This window comes from Drosophila elegans, unplaced genomic scaffold (assembly GCF_018152505.1).
Source record: "Drosophila elegans isolate 14027-0461.03 unplaced genomic scaffold, ASM1815250v1 contig_208, whole genome shotgun sequence".
Taxonomy (NCBI): Eukaryota; Metazoa; Arthropoda; class Insecta; order Diptera; family Drosophilidae; genus Drosophila; species Drosophila elegans.
This window is the reverse complement of record NW_024545578.1, coordinates 18,783,249-18,806,636: the sequence shown is the minus strand read 5'-3', so window position 1 is coordinate 18,806,636 and position 23,388 is coordinate 18,783,249. Positions and strand designations below refer to the sequence as shown.

General features: G+C 41.3%; 4 protein-coding genes across 8 annotated transcripts in view; 1 reads left to right on the top strand and 3 right to left on the bottom strand.

Moving 5' to 3' along the window:
- The window catches only part of LOC108142567, a 61,377-nt gene extending 60,778 nt beyond the window's left edge, over window positions 1–599 (bottom strand). Inside the window, exon 1 of the mRNA XM_017266517.2 lies at window positions 304–599. The gene's annotated coding sequence lies outside the window, so the exon portion shown is untranslated. The remainder of the gene's footprint in view (window positions 1–303) is intronic.
- Window positions 600–1,288: 689 nt separating this feature from the next.
- Window positions 1,289–3,244, top strand: LOC108142733 (islet cell autoantigen 1). Its single transcript, XM_017266758.2, has 3 exons — window positions 1,289–1,955; window positions 2,373–2,612; window positions 2,670–3,244. The coding sequence occupies exons 1-3, from the start codon at window positions 1,374–1,376 to the stop codon at window positions 3,084–3,086; spliced, it is 1,239 nt and encodes a 412-aa protein (XP_017122247.1). The 5' UTR covers window positions 1,289–1,373; the 3' UTR covers window positions 3,087–3,244.
- LOC108142732 (dnaJ homolog subfamily C member 2) lies at window positions 3,184–6,125 on the bottom strand. Its single transcript, XM_017266757.1, has 3 exons — window positions 5,674–6,125; window positions 5,436–5,581; window positions 3,184–4,865 (listed from the first exon to the last, which is right to left on the bottom strand). The coding sequence occupies exons 1-3, from the start codon at window positions 5,943–5,945 to the stop codon at window positions 3,307–3,309; spliced, it is 1,977 nt and encodes a 658-aa protein (XP_017122246.1). The 5' UTR covers window positions 5,946–6,125; the 3' UTR covers window positions 3,184–3,306.
- Window positions 6,126–7,092: 967 nt separating this feature from the next.
- LOC108142699 (adenylyl cyclase 78C) overlaps window positions 7,093–23,388 on the bottom strand; it is a 35,228-nt gene continuing 18,932 nt past the window's right edge. For 3 of the 5 annotated variants that reach the window (XM_017266710.1, XM_017266709.2, XM_017266714.2), the window contains 22 exons: window positions 20,509–20,998; window positions 20,145–20,445; window positions 19,397–19,701; window positions 17,857–17,998; window positions 17,547–17,728; window positions 17,271–17,472; window positions 16,375–16,508; window positions 16,208–16,297; window positions 15,440–15,601; window positions 13,782–13,918; window positions 12,437–12,577; window positions 11,513–12,059; window positions 11,213–11,308; window positions 11,007–11,146; window positions 10,720–10,874; window positions 9,567–10,345; window positions 9,402–9,497; window positions 8,914–9,094; window positions 8,436–8,839; window positions 8,149–8,377; window positions 7,945–8,090; window positions 7,093–7,446 (listed from right to left, as the gene is read on the bottom strand). In XM_017266710.1, coding sequence (XP_017122199.1) covers window positions 7,333–7,446; window positions 7,945–8,090; window positions 8,149–8,377; window positions 8,436–8,839; window positions 8,914–9,094; window positions 9,402–9,497; window positions 9,567–10,345; window positions 10,720–10,874; window positions 11,007–11,146; window positions 11,213–11,308; window positions 11,513–12,059; window positions 12,437–12,577; window positions 13,782–13,918; window positions 15,440–15,601; window positions 16,208–16,297; window positions 16,375–16,508; window positions 17,271–17,472; window positions 17,547–17,728; window positions 17,857–17,998; window positions 19,397–19,701; window positions 20,145–20,445; window positions 20,509–20,998 — 5,173 coding nt within the window. In that variant the 3' untranslated portion in view covers window positions 7,093–7,332. The remainder of the gene's footprint in view (window positions 7,447–7,944; window positions 8,091–8,148; window positions 8,378–8,435; window positions 8,840–8,913; window positions 9,095–9,401; window positions 9,498–9,566; window positions 10,346–10,719; window positions 10,875–11,006; window positions 11,147–11,212; window positions 11,309–11,512; window positions 12,060–12,436; window positions 12,578–13,781; window positions 13,919–15,439; window positions 15,602–16,207; window positions 16,298–16,374; window positions 16,509–17,270; window positions 17,473–17,546; window positions 17,729–17,856; window positions 17,999–19,396; window positions 19,702–20,144; window positions 20,446–20,508; window positions 20,999–23,388) is intronic. The other 2 variants (XM_017266712.2, XM_017266713.2) reach the window with 2 other exon arrangements.

Sequence of the window (23,388 nt, the reverse complement as noted above, 5' to 3'; positions counted from 1 at the left end):
GGCTGTTGGTGTTGTTGTTTTATTGTGTCTTAAGGTGCGTTATCTTTTTTTTTTTTGCCTAATCAATTAAGCTGGATCACTCACACACACAGTTGGATTCAAAACACACACACCCGCGTATGCAGGTGGCAAAAACTTTACCTCACAACCCGTTTTTTTTATTAGTGGCAAGCAAAGTACTAACCTTTGCACACGCACACACTTCTTCACTTTCTTCTCGTGCGTGTGTACATATGTATGTGAGTGTGCAGCATCGGAAAGTAACTGTATTTCATAAATGCACGAAAATAAGCCCAAACATACCTGTTCAGCAAATTAGCAAAGCCGCAGAAGAAAATGTGCCGCTTTCAATTTTGCAATTGCAATGTTGCAGTCTCAAAAAGATAACAACTCAAAACTCGAACTTTAGCCACCGGCTAACACATAAATACGCATGTATTTAAGATCCAAGCACACACACACAGCGGTAATCGGAGGTAAACAAACGAGGAAAACTCGCGACGCGAAGGAAAAGCACTTGCGTAAATACAAATGTTGGGTTGGATTGGTTCGAAGGGGAAAAGCGAGAGATAGAAAGCCAACGAGAGTTCTGACACCGAATGAACACTTTTCCATTGCCCGCGTTAGAGGTGGAGAAACACCAATGCTTACATCGATGTAATCGATGTTTTCAAAACATCTGTTTCATCGATGATTGGCGGTAACCATCGATGCTTGTCCATCTCTACTCTCTCCTCTCTCGTCATGTAAAATTGATAACATTGATGTTAAACTTTAAGCCTAGTAAGGAAATCCGTTTGTCAGCTAAGAGAGAGAGAGAGAGAGAGAGAGAGAGGGAGCGAGAGCAAACTTTCGTCAAACTTTTAAACAAAATTATGTTGTTTTGTTAACAAACTAAAAACAATTCACGTTTATTCCGCCTGCTCCCAACTATTATCGAAATATTATTTATATGGTAAAGAGATTATGATATATTTATAGTTTAAAATTATGATTTACAATCTTAACAAACTTTCGCTGCAATATTTTGGGAATCTTTTAATAAAAGTGGTATCAATTGGTTCGGGACAGTTTTTCCATACATTTTTTATTCAAGAAATGTTCTACAATTGTTTATTCTTTCACTAGAGCCTGAAGATCGTTCACTCACAGTTCATTTTAGGCGTATGGCAATGCCTATGAGTACCGGGTTGAGAAAGGACGAAAAGTATCCGCCAGTGTGAATTGGGTATAACACATTTAGTGTGACCGTAATGTTAGTGCTGCAAAGCTCGCACACTAATCGAAAAATAACGATACATCATACCCCCCACCAAGTGGCGAAAAATCACCCGCACCCGCAGCTGAAAACTGGAACGCAAAACGGCGAAAATATGCTCAAATCGGAGGTTCAGCACCAGTTCTGGATAACCAAGAAGGTTGTGCAGCGCAAGCTGGGGACGAAGGAGGACAAGCACGTAATATCCTCGGACGCGGAGCTGGATTCCAAGATCGAGGTGTTCAAATCGATATCGGACACCAGCTTGAACCTGTGCAAAATCATCGACCAATACCAGGAGCGCCTTTGCATCCTGTCGCAGGAGGAGTGTGTTTTCGGGCGGTTCCTGAAGGAGGCGGGAAAGCGGAGCAGGACGACGGGCGGCAGTATCGCCCACACGGGTAAGGCGGTGTCCTTCGCCGGTCAGCAAAGGATGTGCGTTCGTGTGCCGCTCCTGCGCCTCCAGCACGAGGTGGATGTGTTCCGGTGTCGAGCGGTCAAGGACACGGAGCAGACGCTCCAGTCGATGGAGAAGGAGCGCACGGAATACCGTGCCGCTCTCTCCTGGATGAAGTCCGCCAGCCAGGAACTGGATCCCGATACGGGCAAGGGTCTGGACAAGTTCCGTACGGCACAGACCCATGTGCGCATGGCCAAGCATAACTTTGATGGCTACTCCATGGATTCCATTCAGAAGGTGAGGGAGGGTGCTTTTGGGGATTCCCTATATTCCAAAGGAATACATATGTAGCTTCTTAGTTCTTAAAGATTTTATTATAAGTTTTTTTTTAATAGGGATAACTTATGTCCAGGGATCTCATAATAAACTGTCCTACATAACTCCCATATTGTATAATAATAAGTGTATATTAGGTGTTATTATGGTTTATGATTTGTTATCATTATAGAATGACTTTCCTATTTGAGCCACCAAGACCTTACCATATGGTAAATGGGTTATATCCAATAACTATTACTATTTTATAAGATACAAAAATATGAATACTGTTCTGTAGCATGTAGAATCTCATACCAGCTTATATAGAGGAATTTATGTTCTTATTGTTCTTATTTATAAGACATTACTTTAATCTACGATTTGAATCCTTTCCAGATTGATTTACTGGCCGCCGCCCGCTGCAACATGTATTCCCATGCCCTGGTGGCCTATGTGACCGAATTGAAAAACTTTGCCCAGAAGGCCGCCTCCACATTCCAGACCATATCGAAGGCCCTGATTCTGAAGCCCAAGTACGATTTTTGTGTGCTGAAGGAACTGTCCCAAAATGAAGGTCCCAGTGAGGAAGTGCCGCCAATTGAAGCTGTGGACAAGGATCAGTCGTTGTTCTTTGCCGTAACTATAACCCCGAACTAAGCCCCTTAAAACCCTTGATAATAATGCAATTTGCAGAATGAGTACCAGGACAAGGTGGTGGAAGAGCCGGAAACAAAGGAATCCGAAGGGGAGAAACCAAGCGAACCTGCCACTGCCTGCGGCGACAATGAATCCTTGCTGATTGAGCTTTCCAAGCAGCTGGAGGACAGTCCGCTGATTGATGCGCCCCTGGATGAAGAGCCACCTGCCCAAAACAGCAGCAATAACAAGCTATGGTCGCGCCTCTTCAGTCAGCAGCATCAACAACCCTTAACGAGCCACCCAGCCAAGGATTCGAAGGCAAGTGGAGCTCCTACCAACCCGGCTGCCAGCAAATCCCAGTCCACCAACAATCCCTGGCTTGATCTCTTCGCCGACTTGGATCCCCTGGCCAATCCGCAAGCCTTTGATTTGAAAATGAGCGGCGGACGTAGTGTGGCCGAACAGACATAAGATTGCCCTCCCTTACAGAACATATATATATATATATACGTCTGGATCTGGATATACCTGTGACATTTAGCTAGTCAAAATGGAAAAACTTTGGATGTAACTTTTCGCTAAACGTTCAAAAACTTTTTATGTTTTATTTAAATAAAATTTATATGGGACACAGCAGCTAGAAGTGGATGAGGCGGACGAGTGGCAGGTGGCGTCAGGGCAGGAGCCCCACTCATTTGACCGCCGCCTGCGCCTCCTTCTTGGAGTTAACCAGCTCGACCAGCTCCTTGACGCGACGCAGGCAATCCTTTTTACTGCGATTCGGTATGCAGGCGGCGATGCGATCCCAGCGATCGGGCGTCGTCGTTGGATAGGTTTTGATGGCCTGCTCGAGCAGGGCTTGCTCCTCCTTGGTCCAGGTCTTGGAGGCACCACCACCAGCACTCGAATTTCCATTTGTGACCGGAGCCGCTGCTGCTGCTGCTGTTGCGGGACCAGCATCAGCTGTTGGAGCCGGAGTCGTTGAATTGCCATTTTGCTTGGCCGACTGATTGTTCACTTTATGATCTACTCCGTTCTGTTTCACGTTCTCCTTGCTCGCCTGGGCCGGCGTCTCCTCGCCCAGCGTTATATCATTGCAGGTCTGCACATCCTTCTTGGACTTCTCGAAACTGGCGAAGGCCGCATCGTTGGCCTGCGTCTTGAGGGAGCTCTTCGAGTGATCCGTGTTCTGGAGCGCCTTGGCTTTATTCAGCACATCCCTGGCATTCACAAGGACAGTGTTTCCCGGACTGTGCTGATTGATGAACGTGGCGATGACATCCCAGCGTTGGGCAGTGCCAGCAGGAAACAAATTGACCGCCTTGATCAGCAGCTGGACGTTCTCGTTGCTCCAGAGTTCGCCCTTCTTGACCTCCTTGACGCCTTTCGGCGTGGCCGCTGCACTGACCAGCTTCTTGGCCTGCGTCTGGTTGATCTCCTCCAGCTCGGCGGCAATCTTTTGGTCGGCTGTTTGCAGGGCGGCCACAAACGATTCACGGCCCTTCGTTTCCATGGCCTTGTTGAGGGCTTGCAGCTCGGCCAGATTGAAGGTCTCGCAGATCTTTTCGGTGCCCTCCATGTGCTTCAGCTGATCCTTGTCGTTCTTGGCATAATACTTGCAGTCCTTGACCTTGTCGCGCAGTGTTTTGCGCTCCTTCTTGAGCAACTTCTTCTGCTGCTCGCGTTCGATGCGGATCTGCTCGATGCGTTTCTGCTCGGCCTTTTCGGCCTTCTCCTTGGCCAAAGCCGCTTCTCTCACAGCACGATCCGCCTCGGCCTTTTGGGCCTGGACGGCGTCCATTTTGGCCCGCTTGGCCGCTGCCTTGCGATCCTTCTCCTCCTGCTTGAAGCGCTGAATGCGCTTGTCGTTGTTGTAGGCCAAATCGACAAGCGCCCGGATGCGCGACATCTCCTCCTTCTTGCGCTTGATCCGCGCCGTCCTGTTCTCCTTCTCGATCCAGCGCCGCTCGTCGCGATCCTGTCCCTTCTCCTTGTCCTCCTCGTCCAGGTAGCTGAACTCTCGCCACGACTTGAAGTCGTACCAGAAGTTGTAGAAGCGCTCCACCTCCTCACGCTTGGCGTCCACCTGCCCAAATGCGGGCACATGTGGCTTCTCGCTCCAGCGGCCGTTAAGTGTGAAGTATTTGTTGAATACGCCAAAGTAGTCGCCATCGATTTCGTTCTGTGAGGGCAGCGAGTCGTCGAACTCGGGATCCACGGAGTCAAAGCTGCGACGTGGCTTGGATGTGCCTGCAAACAAAAGGGGATTAATAATCAAGTCGAATTTGGGTTCAACGGGAACATTTTAAACTGGTCGGCTATAATTTTCATTGTCCGAATGATTAAGTAATTATATAATCGCACTAAGTAAAAACCTTGCATTCTTTTTTAATTAAACTATTCCTATTTTTAACTTTATCAATAGAAAGCTTAAGGATAGAGTTTTTTTATAGAGTCCAGACAGTATCCTTTCATTTAGTTATGGTATTTTGCATTAAAATACACAACAGGTTGACCTAATTATTAGCAGTTGGCTAGCCACTGAAATTGTCAGCTACACAAAGGAAGATTCTCCATTTACCTATCATTATATTAGAAACACAAACGATATTTAAGGTTTAACAATCGATTTCTGTGCACAATGGGACATGAAGTATCCTGTATAAAAGGATTTTCCAGTCATTTGCTGGATTTTACGCCAAGAGTGTTAAATGTAACTCATGAAAAGGCTATAATATATATAATCGACTACCGAATAACCTTGTGGGATCGCAAGGATTCGCTACAAGGACCTAGCAAGGACATGACCGTGACACCCACCCAGTATCTCGTAGGCTTTGGTTATGCATGTGAAGTAGTCGTCGTCCTGGATGACCTCCTCGCCCTTGGCTTTCCGCTTGTCGGGATGATGCAGCAGGACCATGCGTCTATAGGCCCGTCGAATGTCATCGTCGCTGGCCTCGTACCTGATTGAATGAATTTTAAATCAAGTGTTACATAGCGAAAGGTTATAAATAAATGACTTAAAACTAGGCCAAACACGTGCTGGCCGACTTACCTGAGCTTGCCCAGACCCAGAATGGCGTAGTGATCCTGGTCCTTCCACTCCTTGGGATCCAGGGACTTCAGGTAGCTGATGTCCACCTCCTCGCCGACGCCCTCCAACTTCTCATCGCTGTCGCTGCGCTCCACGCCGCCGGGCGCTAGAAATTGGCGCCGTTGCGCAAAGTATGCGAAGCCAACGCGCTCGATTCTCCGGCGGGCGACCTTGAGCGGCAGCTGCACCTCCACCGCTCCTCCCGCCGTCATTGTTACCGTACCGCTCGTCATCTCAAGTGCGTCCCGCTTGTCCGCTGGCTGTTCGCATACACCGCCACTCTGTGGTTCACTCTAAATTTCGCGAGCGATGCCTTCAAATCGACGAAATCGAGATAAAATAATCACACTTTTCCGCAGCACCGCATGTGTTTGGCACCAGTGTTGCGAAGGGCGGGAAACGGACGGGCTCTAGAGTTGCCACGCGTCGCCTTCTGGTGTGACCGTACCGCGTTCTAGCACGAATGCTAACATACGATGTTGCCACATTTGGTTTTTCGGCGCGCTGTTTACCCTGATTTGAAATATGATCAAGGGACTTGAAAGAAGTTTATTTCGCCGTAACAGACTTTCTAATAATCAACATTTGATAGTTATTTTGTACATTTCCCGTGATTTTGGGGTTCTTCAAGGGGTCTTTAATTTTGGTAGACATTTGAGTTTCACTGGTTATTCTTATTCTTGTTTTTAATTTTTTGAATGAATAAATTCGATTTTAGGAATATTTTCTTATTAAAGACATTTGATTAAATTATTATCTTTTGACTTTGGATAAATTTTTTAGCTCAAAAATACCCAGTATATTTCCATAGACATCAACAGCGAAAAATTTAGGAACCGAACCCCATCTTCGATTTAATTGATCAGTCAGCAAGTCACTTAGGTTTTATTGATATAAGTTAGTCTAGATAAGTTAACTATAGAAAACTCCTGTACATTTTAATCGGTTTTATTGATCACATTTATTTGTATATTTTTATGTAATTACAATTTATGTGCTTAAAGTTTTTTGGCTATAATAATATAACATCCTTTATTTTCCATAATCAATTTCTCATTTTAGTAACACACGTCCGTCTTTTTACATATAGATATTCGTAAAATATGTTACACTTAGTCTATTTACACATACGGTTTTTTAAGAATAAAAGATTTGTACAACGAATATTTGATTTTCTTTTTCATAAATGGCTTTTTAAATTGACTACTAATACTAAGAATTTACCCTACGATTGGTAAATATTTTGGTAGAATTGAACAAGGTTAGTAGGTTCATTGGCATTTCGTTAGGTAGAATCTGTGGGAAGATCAAAATGTCCTACTCTAAATATTTTCAACACACGCACATACAAACATTAATTCTTAAGTTTAACGACTAGAATTGTGCTGAGATAATGCAAGAATTACATAATATATATTTGATCTACAAGTTCAAGGATTGTGATTTAAAAATTCTACTAAGTAGCTTCAGTGTCGATCTCCACTATTCAATCTTAAGGTTAAGCCAGCATTTTCTGCATTGTTAAGCATTTCGTACTGCATAAAATCGTTCCAAAAATAAATTCATCAGACAATTTATTTGCTTGAGATCGACTTACACCCAACGAGTGCGTGTAGTCGGCTATAATGCATCGTTGTGGCTCTTCGATATGGTCGTCTCGATCTGATCGATCCGTCGAAACGATGGCATATAGCTGGAGCTGGCCTGGGTGACAATCGAATTGTTGGAGGAACTCTGGAAATGTAAATAACAATCAAAGTTATATAATTGTTTTTAATTTTAAAAAATATTTTTCGATACATTGATAAGAACTAATGAGTATGAAATAACAGCCGAAAAATATACAAAAAAAAAAAACAGCTTTAGACTATTCAGTATAGAAATTAAACTAAAAAGTACAATACATTACGTTACATTATTTAGTATTGAATTAACGCTCATACTATCTGAAGTTTATTTCAAGACACACTTTTTTGGTGTTAAGCAGATTAATATGTTGTTTTAAGGTTGATGTTTGATGTTAATAGATATAAAACAAAATTTTTTTAGGGATTTAAATAAATTCCAACACATAGAAAATATTTTACTAAAGTACAAAGAACTTCTGGTTTTCTCTTAACATGCAAAATACTTTTTAAAACAAATGTAATAATAATAGAACAAATGAATAAAAGTTTGATTTCCTTATGCGTAGAAAGCTTGTAAAGTTTAATAAAAATGTACTTTTCATACCTTTTTCTGGCGATAGGAACGTCCCCGTACACGGGTTGTATTTCGACGCACTGGATTGACCGTGGTGGACTTCTGGGATAACCGCACCGAACTGAAGGTGCTTCCCCGATGACCCCGACGGATTTGCGGCGAGGGGGTGCCCGTGGCTAAAAACATAGAGTAGGGTTAGCATCTGGAGTGGGTGCTGTGCTGACTGAAGCTTACGTGTTCCTGCGATGGCCGTGCTGCGCTTGCTGGCCTGCAGCATGCCGAAAACCACGGCGCTGAAGGATCCATGATGGGAGGTCTGTCGCTGGAGGTTGGGGGTTTGGGCCAGTGGAATGCCAGCCGGCATGCGAACCGGCGAGATCAGTTGGCTCTCCGTAATGCCCTTGGGATGAACGTAAAAGGTGGTCATCATGCCCTTGCCCTTCACTGCGATTTCACCTCGTTTCTGGGGATTAAATACATATTTTATTAATAATAAAGATGGGTAATCATAGACAACATACCACACAAGTGTAACCCCGCGAGCAGAGCAACTCCGCCGTATTCTCCGGCACCTGAACACGCCAGTTCTCGCCCGTGGAATCCATTCTCGAAGCCACATTCACCGTATTGCCCCAGATGTCGTAGACGGGCTTCCTCGCTCCAATCACACCACTGACCAACGGACCACTGCAGATGCCCACGCGCAGCTGGAAATTGTTGAAGGCATCCCCGTTGATCTCCTCCAGCTTCTGCTTCATGGCGAAGGCGAACTCAACCAGGTCACACACACTATCCTCAGAGGTCTCGCCGCGAAGTCTCAGGTGCTCGTGATTCAAGCCCGCCGCTGCCATGTAGGTGGCACCCACGGTTTTGATTTTCTCCACCGACGCGAAACGCGGCTCCTCCAGCAATTCATCAAAGTCACCTGGTTTGATTTGTGTATTGGCGGCATCATTAAACAGATGGAAACGCGAATTAGGGCTTAATCAATCAACTTACAGATAATCTCGTTCAGGATCCGAATGCAGGCCTTGCCATTGTCGATGTCCTCGGAGTAGAAGTCCTGGAAGTTTGGAATAGAGGCGAACATTACGCCGCACAGGTTGTGCATCTTGGAGTAGAGCTCGTCCGTGTGCTCGTCGGACAGGTAATAGGTGGCCACGTGGTCCGGCAGGATGTTCTGCAAGCAAACAGTTTAATTAATAACAAAGCGAGCAGGTGCACTGAGAGAAAATGCGATTGCTGTTGGCACAGTAATCATTAGATTTTAAAATCATTCATAAACTGCTATACAATAATGTATATAATGTATCAAAAATATCGATAAATAAATTTCGATTAACGGTGGTCCATTTTTTACATAATTATTTTACATAATATTTATAGTGGTTTCTGTAGCACTTAAGAAAACATTTATTATTATTATTAATTACTTCCCCAATTGTTTTAACCACATTTTTATCAGTGTTTTGGGCCAAATCTCTTACCTTAATTAATGTGTCATTAAGCGCACGATTGGATTTCATGTTGGTCAGTTCACGCTCGGCCTGTTCCTTCCATATGAAGTCCAAACGCGAGGTTACCTGTGGGAATCGGGATGAGTAATGGGCTCAGAGGTCGAATTGGCAGCATTTATCCCGTGTTTCTCTTACCTCCACCAGCCGCGCATGGTAGCAGACCATCACCAGGAACGAGATTAGCAGTATCAACATCTGGACACCCAAGGGCATGCCCAGTCTGGAAAGATCGCCCAAACTGAAGCTCTCACCCGAGCTAAACTTGAGTATGATCAGCGCGGTGTAAAAGGCCACCATGCCCAAGGCCATCAGAGCCTTGACCAGGTAGTACAGCTTTAAGGCAGTGGCCAGGGAGACGAGGCAGAGCACCCAGGTGAACACCAGGTACTCCGGATGGGTACAATCGCCCTCCACATCCGTTGAACTTCGCACTCCCGCGAAATCGCCATAGCTTAGGTTGTTCAAGGACACACTGTGTCCGCTGGTGGTCAGTGTATACGGTCGATGCGATTGCTCAAAGTGATCCCGTGGAGGCGTCAAGTTCATGCTGAGCGCATTGACCAGAGTACTCCGCACCAGCTCATCGGAGGGCCCACTCGTAATGTCCACCAGCGAGGCAGCTGCCCCACTCGTCGGCGTACTTATGGTGATATTATGATGTATGGTGGCCGACAGGTAGACATTCAGCTTGTACTCCTTCTCCCTCTCCAATGAGGTGTTGCTGTACAGCGAAGACATCCGCAGGAACCGGGAGTGCTCGTCCACGGTGCCTATGTACGTGGACGAGGGGCACAGGACCAGTCCGATGGCACTCAGCATGCACATGGACACGATGACACCGCAAATGAACAGAGTGCGACGCTGGCGTTGATGCACCAGTTTCGCCGAGTTCGTCTTCAGGCAGCGAGGCAGTCCTAGGGTACAAAAAATAGAGTATTAAAAGTTAAGCATTTTGTTTGGGATTGCACTTTAAGTGGTAGAACAAAAAAATTTATTTTTAGAATATTTTTTTGCTGATTTGATGTATAAGGTTGAAATGTATAAAAGTTAAATCAAAATATCAAAATATAATTACAATTTGCAAAAGATAAGGTAAGACATCAACAAAATATAATACCTGTCTTTTAGATTTAGTTCACGAATAAAATAAATACGGACAATGTAAATAAAAATTTAGCTGTGAAGTTTTTGGGATACATTATTTTTGCATAGCTTTCCTTCTTGTTTTGTTCTCAAAATAAGTAAGTAACTATCCTTTCAATTACCCAATAACCCATGAGGTGCTCACCTGGGAACTCCTCGGCCATGACCAAAACGCAGCAGAAGGTTAGGACAATGGTGCCCACCGAGAGACAAATAATGAGGCGCGTGCATCGCGGAATGATGATAACCTGGCACAGCACCATAAATATCCAGATGACAAACACACACAGCATATTAGATCTGAATGGAGAGGGGAGGGGAATGGAGGGGGCCAATGGAATGGCAGGAGGCAAAAATCAATTAGCAATCAGTTCATTAATTAAGAGTGTCCTGCCCTTTGTTTGCGTTCCATTAGCAGGCTGGCATACGCACCGGAACATATCCTCTCGCAACTGGCAGAACTTCTGCTCCTGACTCTTGTCTTTGAACTTCAGGGTCCAGGGATTTAGGTACTCGCGTCGGATTTCCTTATTTGAATTGATTTGGATGTTCTGCTCGATGAACTCGTCGATCTGGGTTTGGGCATGGGTAAGGGAATGTTATGACAAGTAGCTAATAGGCAGGTATAGATATACTACCTCCTCATCTAGGACTGCCACCGACACTCTGTGATCTTCTTTGGTATCTACGAGAATAGAATCCGCACGATTGAGTCCTTCTTCAGGGCTGTTAAGCTGTGAAGGGTCAGAGTATAAATTGTTTGTTTAAGTTTAATATAAGGACACGGTTAAATAAATCGTTTCTAGCAAGTATGTAAATTTTAATAAGTGTGTCAAATATTGGATTTCAAATAAATGCTTTTGCGTTTAAGTTGAGTTAAATATGTAATGTCAATTTAAAAAAAGGAACTTTGTAAGTATTAAAGTAAATGTACTTACGTTTTTAAATGGAATTTCGGGTATCCAGTCGGTGGTTGACTCATCCTCCATGATCAGGCCCTTGGCGTCGATGGCCTCCGCCAGGTTTTGGACGCTGGTGGCTCCGTTCCTGGGCCGCAGTTGCACCTCCAGTGGTGCGGACATCATGGCCGTCGGCGAGGACACAGTGGACATACCAGGGGGACCTGTTCCGGCTCCACCGGCACCACATGCTCCTCCAATTCCGCCACAGCCATTCCTCATTTTTCTGTTGTCCATGGCCACGCCCTCGACGACATTGGGCAGGGAGTTCAGGGATATATTCTTCTTCTGCTGCTGCTGAAGAAGTTGCGCTGGCTGCTGGGCAGGCACGGCGATGGTGGCCGCGTACTCCAGACTCCGTCCGTCGATGCTGGCTCCATCGCCGCCCGTCGTGGTCACACCGCCAATGCTGCCGCTGCCGCTGGCCGATATGGATTTTGGCAGAGCGGTGGGCGTGGCCGAGGGGGCGGTGGCCACACTTCCCGCCAAATGGGCGCTGCTGCGCGTGCCAAACCGACGTTTGGGTCTGGGGGCGTGGCAAAACAAGTGACGGGTTAGCAATTTTCGGATTTATATTTGAATACACTTATAAAAGAGTTTTATAAAAGCCACTTTTAAGCAGTCTTAAATGTCGTTTAAATCAAATTATATTTTCTTTTGGTTTGTTGATAAAATTTTAAATTAAATTTTCAGGCAAAAAAAAATGTTTCAACAATTTGCTTAAAAAAAATTGGAAAGAGTTAGAGTGTTTAAGTTTTTAAAAATATAAAATATCCGCTGTTATATTAGCAAATTTGTTTCTTCTACTCAAAGATTTGACTTTTATTCAAAGATTTGTTTAAAAAAATTGCTATGATAAAATAACTGTTTGAACATTTTTCTCTGCGTGTACTTTTCACTTACCGCAATGGCTCGGTGCGCTTGATGAGAAAGGTCTTGACGTTCAGCATTTTGAGGTGATTGTCCCGACTGCCGCCATTTCCAGGTTCCACCTCGTAGGCATCGTTCAGGCACTTGAGCGTCGCCTCCGAAATGTGGACTCTTCTGCGGGTGGAAGATGGAAACACAGATTCCGAGGTGAGAGTATTAGCAATAGGCCAGACTTGTGTTGGAAGTTCGGAAATGTAGTTGGCGAAAATTAAATTCAAATATTTGCATACGTTTTCTATGATTGTGCGTGGTGATTCGCCCAAGACCACCGACCATTTTATTTCCCATTTTTACCGCCCAGCTCTTTGTGTTGTGTTTTCGTGTGGGCGGTGGGCGGTGGGTCCTTCATAATTGGGTCTCCACTGGGTAACTTGGAGCTCTATAATGTTCATACTCCTGCACCACTGGTTGCTGGTTTCTGGTTGCCGCCCAGGCCACCATTACATCAAAGCATTTTGCATTAAATTGAGCTTTTCATTTTTGGGGCTTTTCATTTTGTTTCGGGTTCTGCGGTCGCTCGGATTTTCTCCATTTCCCATTGCTGCTGTGCTGTTACTTTCTATTATTTGGTTTCTTGTGTCTAAACACGCCAAGCTTGCAAAATTGCCGAGCAATTGTTGTGAGCTGCACAGGAGCAGGAGCAAAATAAAGGGCAGGAGCTGAGCCACTGGATCCGCAAATTGGCCAATTAAAACTGTGGCCAGCCTGAGTTTTACCACAAAAGTCAAAGTTATTCGGCTTGCGTATAGTTTTACAATTTAATTTAAAATAACAAAGGTATGCTACATATAACAAAAAACAATAAGCTAATCAAAAAAATATATTTAGGTATGTCAAAATGACTTGAGAGATCCAATGTCCGACCAATTCGTTTAATTATTTTAAATCATCTTTCATTAACTTCCCTCTGAGACAAAACGTTAATTTACATATTTTTAAAATAATTAATAAAAATATATTTAATATTTTAAACTAACGGGTTAATTCCTGTGGCACCTTCGAATATTTTTAAGTGTTGCTATCTAAACTATCTACTATTATACAGAACTATTAAGTAAAAATTGTGGCTGATAACTAAGCTCCTTAATTAAGAAGATTTGGTCCTTAAATGACTGGTTATTGAACCAGAACCATTTATGTATGCAATTTCGTTTCTAATGAGTAATGAGCTGCTATATAAAGGAAATAATCCTGACAGAAATTCAGGACTATCCCCTGCCTGTGGGCATCTAATATTGTCAACTCATTACGATTGCACTCACACGCAGGTGTGTAGTTGGCTCTTGCGAGCGAATGTCTACGTGACTGGCTTACTTACCCGGGAATACCACCGGATTCCATGTGATTTGCAATGATAACATCATTAGACCAGACGTCGAAATGCCATTTCTTGTTGCCCAGAACGCCGCACATCACCGAACCGCTGTGGATGCCGATGCGCATATTGAGGTCCACCTGTAATTTGCAAAGCGCAGTTCTTAAAATATGCACAGCACAGCGGGATTTTTCAACCAGCAATGGAAAGTGTTCACTTACTACACTACGGAAAAGGTTAGCTTAAATGTTAAAATTATTCAATTCCTGTAGTATTGCCTTTTCCCCAGTTACCTTCTCACTAACATTTTCTTCAAAAATTTTTAATTTGAATTTTGTGTGTTCAGGCTATGAATAAACATGGTTGTTTTTAATATATTTAGCTGTACATATTTTATGAAAGAATATTAAAATATGATTCATTATTAACATTTTGTTGTTTATTTCATATATCGTTAGAAGTATGAAACACATTTTAAATTGTAAACATTGCAGTAAAATGGCTGGGAAATGTTTGTTCTATCTTTAAGATATTTAATCTGTTTTTTTTTTGCATTTCACAAACATCCTAACTTATTAAGATATAGCACCTTTCCCTACCTTGCCCACAAATATTGTTATTTAACTGTCAGTCGGTTGGCAGAGTGAGTTGGCTAGTCAATCGTCAAACTGCCGCAGTAATTAAGTCGCCGTCCCAATTATGCGACTGCAGGCGGAATAAATCCCCGTTAACGAATACAGGATTCCCCCGTTTTCCTGCGGCATGCCCCAAGCTCTCCCCGCACAAAAAAAAAAATCAATTAAACTCCAGTGGCACTCTGTCGTATGAAAATTTAAGTTTCGCTTTTGCTGCTTTTCGGCCGACCGCTGTCTTTGCCTTTTGCTCTGTTGAGATTTGCATACAAATGAATTGTCAACACGTCCACTGGCTCTGCTCTACGGCGCTCTGCTGCTCCTATAAAATATATACATATACTAGTGCCACTGGCCAAAGTCCAAAACGGGGCACTGGATTGCGAAAAAAAAAATAAACGACACCCTCACAAATAAAAGAATGCCAAAGAGATGGAAACTGAAAAATGGGTATTAAATATTTCAAATGTCCAGCACTAACAGAAAAAACGCCAAACAACCTCAACTGATGTCAGACTGATTTTATTTAAATGGAACTCAATAGAAGCATTCTACTTGAACATATTATATTTTTATTTTTCTTTGAAGACGAGTTCCAATTTTAAAACGACGTACATATTTTGTTTTAATTATTTATTTCAATTGCCCATATGTTTGCCTGCTCCCTGAATTAATACTTTTCAGATAAACCTATTCTGAAATTTCATTAAAATTTAGTTGAATGTCCCTTTGTGTTTTTTTTTTAATATTTATAGTCTGTGATTGAATGTTATTTTATATATTTAAATTTATAGAAGGAAACAATAGTTTTTAAATGACTATTAAGCGTATCACTGTTTTTGGTTTATCTATGCACTTAACAGAGCTCATTTAAAATTATTCAACCGCTGCCCTGTAATGTATGCTACGTTTTGAATTACAATACCCCTTTTCACTTGGCCAGGTTGTATTTAAAAAACTTTAAATAAATGTTCAAGGGCCACATATCGTGTTCGCGTGTTCGTTTCGTTTCGATTCGATTCCACTTACGTGCGTGTGCAGGCGCACATCCTTAATGGCCTTTATCATGTGCAGGCCAGTTTCCACGCTGCACACCGCGTGATCCGGTCGCGTCTTCCAGTTGTCGCTCTCGAACTGCGACACACAGTAGTAACAATCGCCCAGCAGCTTTACGCGCAGACAGTGGTTGTCCTTAAAGGGGCGGAAAAACGGGGAAAAGGGTGAAAATCATGGTGAAAATCGCTCAATAAAACATTTACCCAGTGCGGGACAACACACGGTAAACTATTGGGTTGCGTTTTTTTTTTAAATTTAACTTTGAAAAGACTTAAGCCTAAATTATATATTGAACAAAGCCAAATCCACAACTAAAAATTATTCAAGACGACCAAAAATAAATATAAGTTGGCCTATATAAGGAAAATAACTATATAAATATGTAGGCGAAAACCATCAATGCTCTTTGGTGTAAAGTTTATAATATTAACCATAATTTTGACAAAGAAAAAATATATATTTTAAGTTTTTAAAATCTTAACAATGTGAGGAATACATATTATTAATAACATATTTCAGAAATTTTTATACTTTATGAAATTTTCTTTATTAAGAAAACAAGAAAAATTAAAGTTTATTTCAGTATTTTACAATTTATCAAAGTCAAAGTCAAATCAATTTTATTATAGGATTTAAATTATTGTCTTTACTTTTTTGTTAAAATTTTTTAAAATTTTACAAATCAATGCCAATAGATTTGTATTTTAGAAGGGGGAAATTTATTGTTGTTTTGTAACTTACCTCTGCAATGCGATCGAATCGAGCGAACAGGTCGTTTAAGATTTTCACCAGTTGCTGGGCCGAAGTTTTACTGGCCAATTCGGTGAAACCCTGAGGGCCAAGCGAAAAAGGTTAAAGGTGTCCGAAATCACACTATAAACCTCTCAGGCTTTTTTTTGTACACCTACCTTTATGTCGGCGAACAAAATGCTCACATTGTCCATGGGATAAACGTATAATTTGTTGAACTGCGTCTCCACCGTGGGATCCGTGCCCTTGTACATTTCGCTGCGAATTTGATTGTTCACGATGTTGGGCAGAACTGCGAAAAGGGAGCGAAATTCCGCGGTGTGGGGTTAGCAACAACTTGAACACGAACCGAAGGCAATATATATTCACTCAAGGACCGGTGAACTGGAGGCACAAGGAACCTCCGTCGGCCTGCAGTTGTCAGGCAACGCGAAATTACCAGGAAGGGCGGGGGTTTATTCTACCTGCCCATTACAGGGAAATGCCACTTAGAAGTCCCTCAACAGAGCTAACAACGTATTACAAGGGGAATTTGCGCATTTGTAGTTTCTACTTAAGCAAACAACAATAAAGTTTTGAAAGGAATCTTGATAATATTAAGCAGTTTGCTTTGTATAGCCATAAATGTATAAAACAGGTCTTGGTAATTAAAAAAAATATTGCTGACTACCAAAAAAGTAGTAATACCTATAATTATAATCTACAAAATATATTTATAAAAGCATCTTTAAAGTTGTACTGAAATATATTTTGTACTTTCACAACAAGTGCACATTTTTAAGCCCTTTTAAAGGCTTTAAGAGTACAAGAAAATACATTCAACTAACTATTTAGGCTATAATTGTTTAAAGGGAATTCGAAACATATAAAATATTTTTTTAAAAACAAGCAATTTTTAAATGCAGCTTATAGTCACTTAAAAATGATTTTGATGATTAAAATATAATTAATCATATGTTGAGAATATCTAAATAACTGTATTTTCAAGAAAACAAGATTTAAATAACACTTCTGATTAAAACATTTTGATGACCTTCTTGCAATTTTCACTCACTTGAATCCAAAAGTTTTTGGGTGCGTTGCAGCTCCTTCTCCGACTCCTTCTTGTGCTCCATGGCCTTGTGGGTTTCGATGAAGGCTAGCCGTTGGCCACGATCCGTGAGATACTTGGTGTACATACCAGCCACGTTGATGGCCGTATACAGAATGAAGTTGGCAAAGATCTGGAACAGAACGCAGTCGGCGTTGATGGTGGCCTGCGGATATATGGTGCATAGATCCCGGTATTTAGGCAAAAGTCACAAAACGATTTTGGTGGCAGGCCAATTACCTCGCCGTGTTGCAGTTTGATGATGGTAATCACTGCCAGGTGACAGCTGGCCGTAATGGTCCCGCCCACAACGCACCACTTGAGGGGCAGGGGCAGCATCGCATACGGCACAAAGATGACGAAGAGGATGTACCACACCAGGTACTCGCGATCGGCGAATCCAACGCCCTGACCAACGAATCCTGTGCCAGCAGAGAGAAAATCGGTGCTATGATGTACCCACATTTACGACTCATCCCGCAGGGGACCGAAAAAGGATTTGCCATTTTGACGGTCCGTGCAGGTGACGCATGATTTACGACCCACTCACCCTGGATGTTGAAGAGCACCCATGTGCAGACCGCCGCCCAGTGCAAATAGTTGTTGGCAAAGCAGCGCCAGTAGCCCAAAAAGCAGATGGCCATGTTGGCAATCCCACAGCAAACCGACCAAGTGATGGCTGTCGCCATGCTCTGCAAGGATACCGAGAAAATTAGGGGTGTCGACCTGTTTCCTTGAGTAAGCCAATAAACTTTTAGATTTAATTAAGGTTCCGCAGGAATTTAATGTAATAAAAAAACTTCTCTTCCTTCAAAGAACATCTAAGTCCCACATAAATATAATTATTTTGTAATATAACAGATCACGCTTTGACTGAATTAGTAGTAAAGTATTGATGAAACAGTATACTAAGACGTCCTTATAAGCCAATAAACTGCGATTAGTATAATTTATTTAATATTCTGGGTCTATCTCTTGAAAAGACTTTAATAAAAATATAAAAGTGTTGAATTACTGGCCTAAGAATTAATTAAATAAAACAATATTCCCATCAAGGGATTGTTGTGTAGTCCCCGATAATTTTTTTAAACAATTAAATTAATTTTATTTTCAATTAGTAAGTATAACTTGTAAATGATAAACGAAGTGATGTATAAATTATTTCCATGGAAAGCTTTCATTTTAAATTTCATTTAATAATTAAAATTTTAATTGGTATAAAACTAACTATTAATTAGTAAAGTTATTTAATTTAAACAGAGTTAATTAAAACAAGAAAGAAAGCAAACTTCGGCAAGCCGAAGTTCATATACCCTTGCAGCTATTGCAAGAATTAAACATTTTTGAAAACATTAAAATTATAATTTACTTGCGTATAAGTTTAAAAACATTGAAGCTATGATGATTTGCAGCTCAATTATTTGATAGTTATTTTATATATTTTTATTGTTCCTATGGGAGCTATATGATATAGTCGTCCGACTTTGATGAAATTTAAACCGTAAATCGAAAATATTTAACCATTACTAAATGTCGAAGAACTAAACAAAAAATTAAAAAACAGAAAAGTTATAATTTTTTTTCATTTATTTTTCCGATTGTTCCTATGGGAGCTATATGCTATAGTCGTCCGATTTTGATGAAATTTTTACCATAATTCTGAAATATTTAACCATTGCTATATGTCGAAGAACTAAACAAAAAATTAAAAAACAGCAAAGCTATAATTTGTTTTTTATTTATTTTTCCGATTGTTCCTATGGGAGCTATATGCTATAGTCGTCCGATCCGGCTCGTTCCGACTTATATACTACCTGCAATAGAAAGACAACTTTTGGGAAAGTTTCATGCAGATAGCTTTAAAACTGAGAGACTAGTTTGCATATAAACGGACGGACAGACGGACAGACGGACATGGCTAGATCGACTCGCCTAGTGATGCTGATCAAGAATATATATACTTTATAGGGTCGGAGATGTCTCCTTCACTGCGTTGCAAACTTCTGACTGAAATTATAATACCCTCTGCAAGGGTATAAATATAGACTTCTAAAAAAGAAATAGTTTAGTCAAAAGATAGTTGCACTCACCGTTCCATCTTCGCTATCAAATGGACCCAGTTCACTCCTTCGCATTATCCAGACGATAGCCAAGACAATCTTCAGCACAAAATCCACCACGTTCACAATAATTAGGGACTTCTGGCGCTGGCGGTGTGTGTAGGTCAGGTAGGATCGCTCCAGGGAACTCTGTTTAAAGGAGTTGGTCAACGAGGGACATAGGATGCCTTTGACCACGTTGCCACTTTTGAAGGCGGAATACATCTCGTTGTTTAACGGCCGCTGCGGTTGGCCAGCGATGCTGGCTAGGGAGTTTCCCGATTCCAGATCGTGTTCTTTAATAAATTTTGAAGAATATAAAAGAACATGTACTTATACATCTGATAAAAAAGTTTTGACATCGATGACTTAAATTCAAAGAATTTAAATTAGTATTCTGTTAAAAAAGGTTTCATTCCAAAACTTTTTCAATGGCCACAAAATAACTTTGAAAGCTTAGATCCACATTTAAGAAGCTCTATATTTGTAATAATAATCATTTTAAAGTGCAACAAAATTTGAGGAATAATATATAATAATCATTTAGCACGTAAAGCATTTTATTCAGCTTCGTGTTTCCTGTTGATGCTATTTAAAATGGGCTAAAATCTACTGGTCATACATTCAAACATATGTAGCTATGCGGATTACCGGAATTGGCTTTATATTCAGAGCTTGAGAGGTGTCCATTCTCAAAGCACCAAATCTCCCTTTCCGGGGATTGGAAATCCCCGCTTACCGAAATTGCTGTTGCCAAAGATGCTGCAGCTTTCCGTGCGGCGCTTGGGTCCGTAGGCCCGCTTGGCCTCCACAATCCGGACGGACTGCACCCGCAGTGGCGTCTGCTTGGCCACGCCCCCGCGCAGAGGGCCGCCCTGCTGTTTCTTGCGCAAATTGGACAAAATTGATGTGGTGGAGGCACGCAGCGATGGCGGCAGGTCGCCAGTGTCCTCCATTTGGGCCCCGTCGCCGGGAAGTCGGGGTATTTTTGACATGTCCGGAGTGGCTATCGTTGTGGCATTGGTGGTGGCTGCATCCTGCTGTTTTGGGTTTTAGCTTGGCTTTAATTAGTCCTGAGTGCGTGGACACACATATCAACTTACCTCGACGGCTGTTGCTGTTGCTGCCGTGGATGTGGATGTGTATGTAGATGTAGATGTGGATGTGGCCACTGTAGTAGCTGTTCCTTTGACCATAATCTGCTCATCATCCGTGGTCTGCGCTGCGGGATTACTTAGACCCATACCCATGCCGAGACCATCAACCTCATCCTCATCATCGTCATCCTCCTCATCATCATCCCCCTCCAGTTTTAGGTCGTCGATTTGGGCCAAGGCAACGGCGCCCCTGTCCGCCGCCCGGCGAAGGACCACCCGCTCATCGGGATCCACCTCCTCCCCCGGAGGCGCCTCCTCCTTCGTGTCGCCGCGCTGCGTGAGTTCGGGGGGCGCGGAGTGGGTCACACTGTTGCTCTGCCGGCGCTGCTGCAGCGAAAACGCCGACGAGGGCGTGGCACTCAGCTGCCGCATGTGCACCTCGTCGGAAACCAGCTTGTCGTCATCCATGTTGGCCAACTGCTCCTCCTCCGCTGTCCTACACAGAGAGAAAAAAGGAAAGTCAAAATTAATGTCAATTAAAATCAAAATTTTTTGTTTTAAAGTATGGTGTGTTTTTAAAATTTCTTGGGAAATTTTAAGCATACATATTTGACCATATATATTAACAAATATTTATTATCAAGAGAGAAAAATAATAATAATGTGTAGGTTAGGTAGGTCAGAAACAATCATAATTTTATTCCGAAACATTACAACGAATTACATTTACAATTAGTATGCAATTTATTATATTACACATTAAAATACAAAGAATTATTTTCGGTGAACTTTCTTTTCTTTTTAATCAGGGAACATTCAATTTCAATCTTCACTTTGAAGTTCAAATGCCGTCTAATGAGTGTAAACATTTGGTGGCGCGAATTGAAATTTAAAATGGTAAGATATATAAATTAATTTGCTAGATGTTAGAAGTGCTGAATCACAAAGCTTTAAATCTTTCTTTGGTTTTACAGCACTACAAATTGTAAAATAGAAATGGAGCGAAGCAAAAAATGTATTTATTTAAGAAAGTTTTAAATTAAGATTATAGTATTCAGATGTGAAAAATGTGTAAACATTTGGTGGCGTGAATCGAAATTTAAAATGGTGAGATATATAAATTAATCACAAGCTTTAAATCTTTCTTTGGTTTTACAGCACTATAATTTTAAAAATGGAAATGGATATTTAAGATAGTTTTAAATTTATATTAAAGTATTCAGATACGTTTCTATAAGAATTTCCGTTTATTTCGTTTATTTAGCTTGAAATATTTGTGTTCTACAATTTAAAATGTACCAAGTGTTTCTAAAGAGCTTCTTCAATATTTATTTACACAATAGCTGTTAAAGGTCTTTGCCCAACCCTCGAACCTTTTAAGCGGCGCAAAACAAATTCCTATTTATTGTATTGTGAATTCCTGTGGCGGAGAAAATTAAAACTCAATGCTGCGTAAAATTTAATTATACTATATTGTGGAATTGGAATATTTTATTCTAGTGTCTACTTTCTAGTGTCATAGTGAATTTATTATTTCATAATCCGTTTCTTAGTACATTCTCAATCATACTTTCGTTGCCAGAGCCATTAAGCAAAATTATAATTTATGTATTTCATATTTCAAGCTGTAGTCTAGCTGATTTCATTATTATTTATTGCTATTCCATTAAAGAGCAAATCAGATTTTAAATTCCGTAAATGAAATTAGACACTTTGTGGCATTTGAATAATTCTATGAGCTCTGTAACTTATTTAACGAGAATCTGTCAGTAAGAGCCTTCAAATTTCTTTGTCAAACCCCCTTCGACGTCTAAGAGCTTTTGAATAATTTTCTGTTTATTGAGTTGCTGTTTTTGTTCCTGCTGATAAGAGACCGGATATATATATAAATATATGTATATATTTATGCTTTGTATCAGCTTATTTGATGTTAAATTCCCGATGCCGCAGCGGAAACGCAAAATGGCAGCACGACGACAGTGGAAAATGGCGCGTTGATGTCGTTGTCATTATTCAAATTAGCAGTGATACACACTCACACACACGACTGCACAAACACACGTGCAGGCACGTGCACACACACACACACACACGCATTTCTCTGCAAACATAGCACTCATTTCAGGGAAAGTGAACTTAAATCTAGCTGAAGGAAAAAGGCAAAAAAAAAGGAAATACCAATAAGTCGAGGGGTCAACTAAGCCATGTTGGGATGTCTATGGATATACGTATCATTGCTTACATATGCCTTATTGATTAAGTGTCATTGGTGGAAAAAAACAATGTTCAATATAATTCTTTAATAAAATGAAGAAGTAGTATAGCAAATTTGTATTTGAAAAGTTGGCTCCTCTGACCTTTGTAATTATTATTATTACTCTCCTAAAGGTCTGAAAACCTTTGATGCGTTAAAGTAACATATAAAATAGCTGTTTTTATGGAAATGACACTTTCCTAGCCCAAGGATTGCTAGTAAAATACACATTTCTTAATTAGTATTTATCTTAATGTGATCCATTCACTTGTTGCATGGCAGTTATTATCAAATTGATGTCAAATGTTATCTGGCCAAAAGGAGCTGGTATATTTATGGATTGTTTGCGCCAGACAGCGTGGATTATATTTACCATATTTACTCGTCTAATCAATGTGCAGCAATATCTCCCTATTTGTCCCTTTCTGTCTATCTCTCTTCTAATCTCGACTCTTTCCGATTCTCTTTCTCTATAAAATAATCGTTATCATTTATGGGAAGTAAATGCTTTATTAACCAAATTCAAACTCCGATTTATTATGTGCAACGTATACAGAGTTGAAATTGCGATGCAGACTAAAATATGGGTTTAATTCCATGGAAATTTCAGCCTTGCGCTAAAAACAATCAAT

What these genes read in the sequence shown, in the direction of transcription:
- LOC108142733 (XM_017266758.2), top strand. Translation starts at nt 1,374, where the DNA reads ATGCTCAAATCGGAGGTTCAGCACCAGTTCTGGATAACCAAGAAGGTT. An exon ending in CCATGGATTCCATTCAGAAG is followed by an intron (nt 1,956 to 2,372) that starts GTGAGGGAGGGT and finishes AATCCTTTCCAG; the next exon opens with ATTGATTTACTGGCCGCCGC. An exon ending in ATCAGTCGTTGTTCTTTGCC is followed by an intron (nt 2,613 to 2,669) that starts GTAACTATAACC and finishes TGCAATTTGCAG; the next exon opens with AATGAGTACCAGGACAAGGT.
- LOC108142732 (XM_017266757.1), bottom strand. Translation starts at nt 5,945, where the DNA reads ATGACGAGCGGTACGGTAACAATGACGGCGGGAGGAGCGGTGGAGGTG. An exon ending in CTGGGTCTGGGCAAGCTCAG is followed by an intron (nt 5,582 to 5,673) that starts GTAAGTCGGCCA and finishes TCATTCAATCAG; the next exon opens with GTACGAGGCCAGCGACGATG. An exon ending in CAAAGCCTACGAGATACTGG is followed by an intron (nt 4,866 to 5,435) that starts GTGGGTGTCACG and finishes TTTTGTTTGCAG; the next exon opens with GCACATCCAAGCCACGTCGC.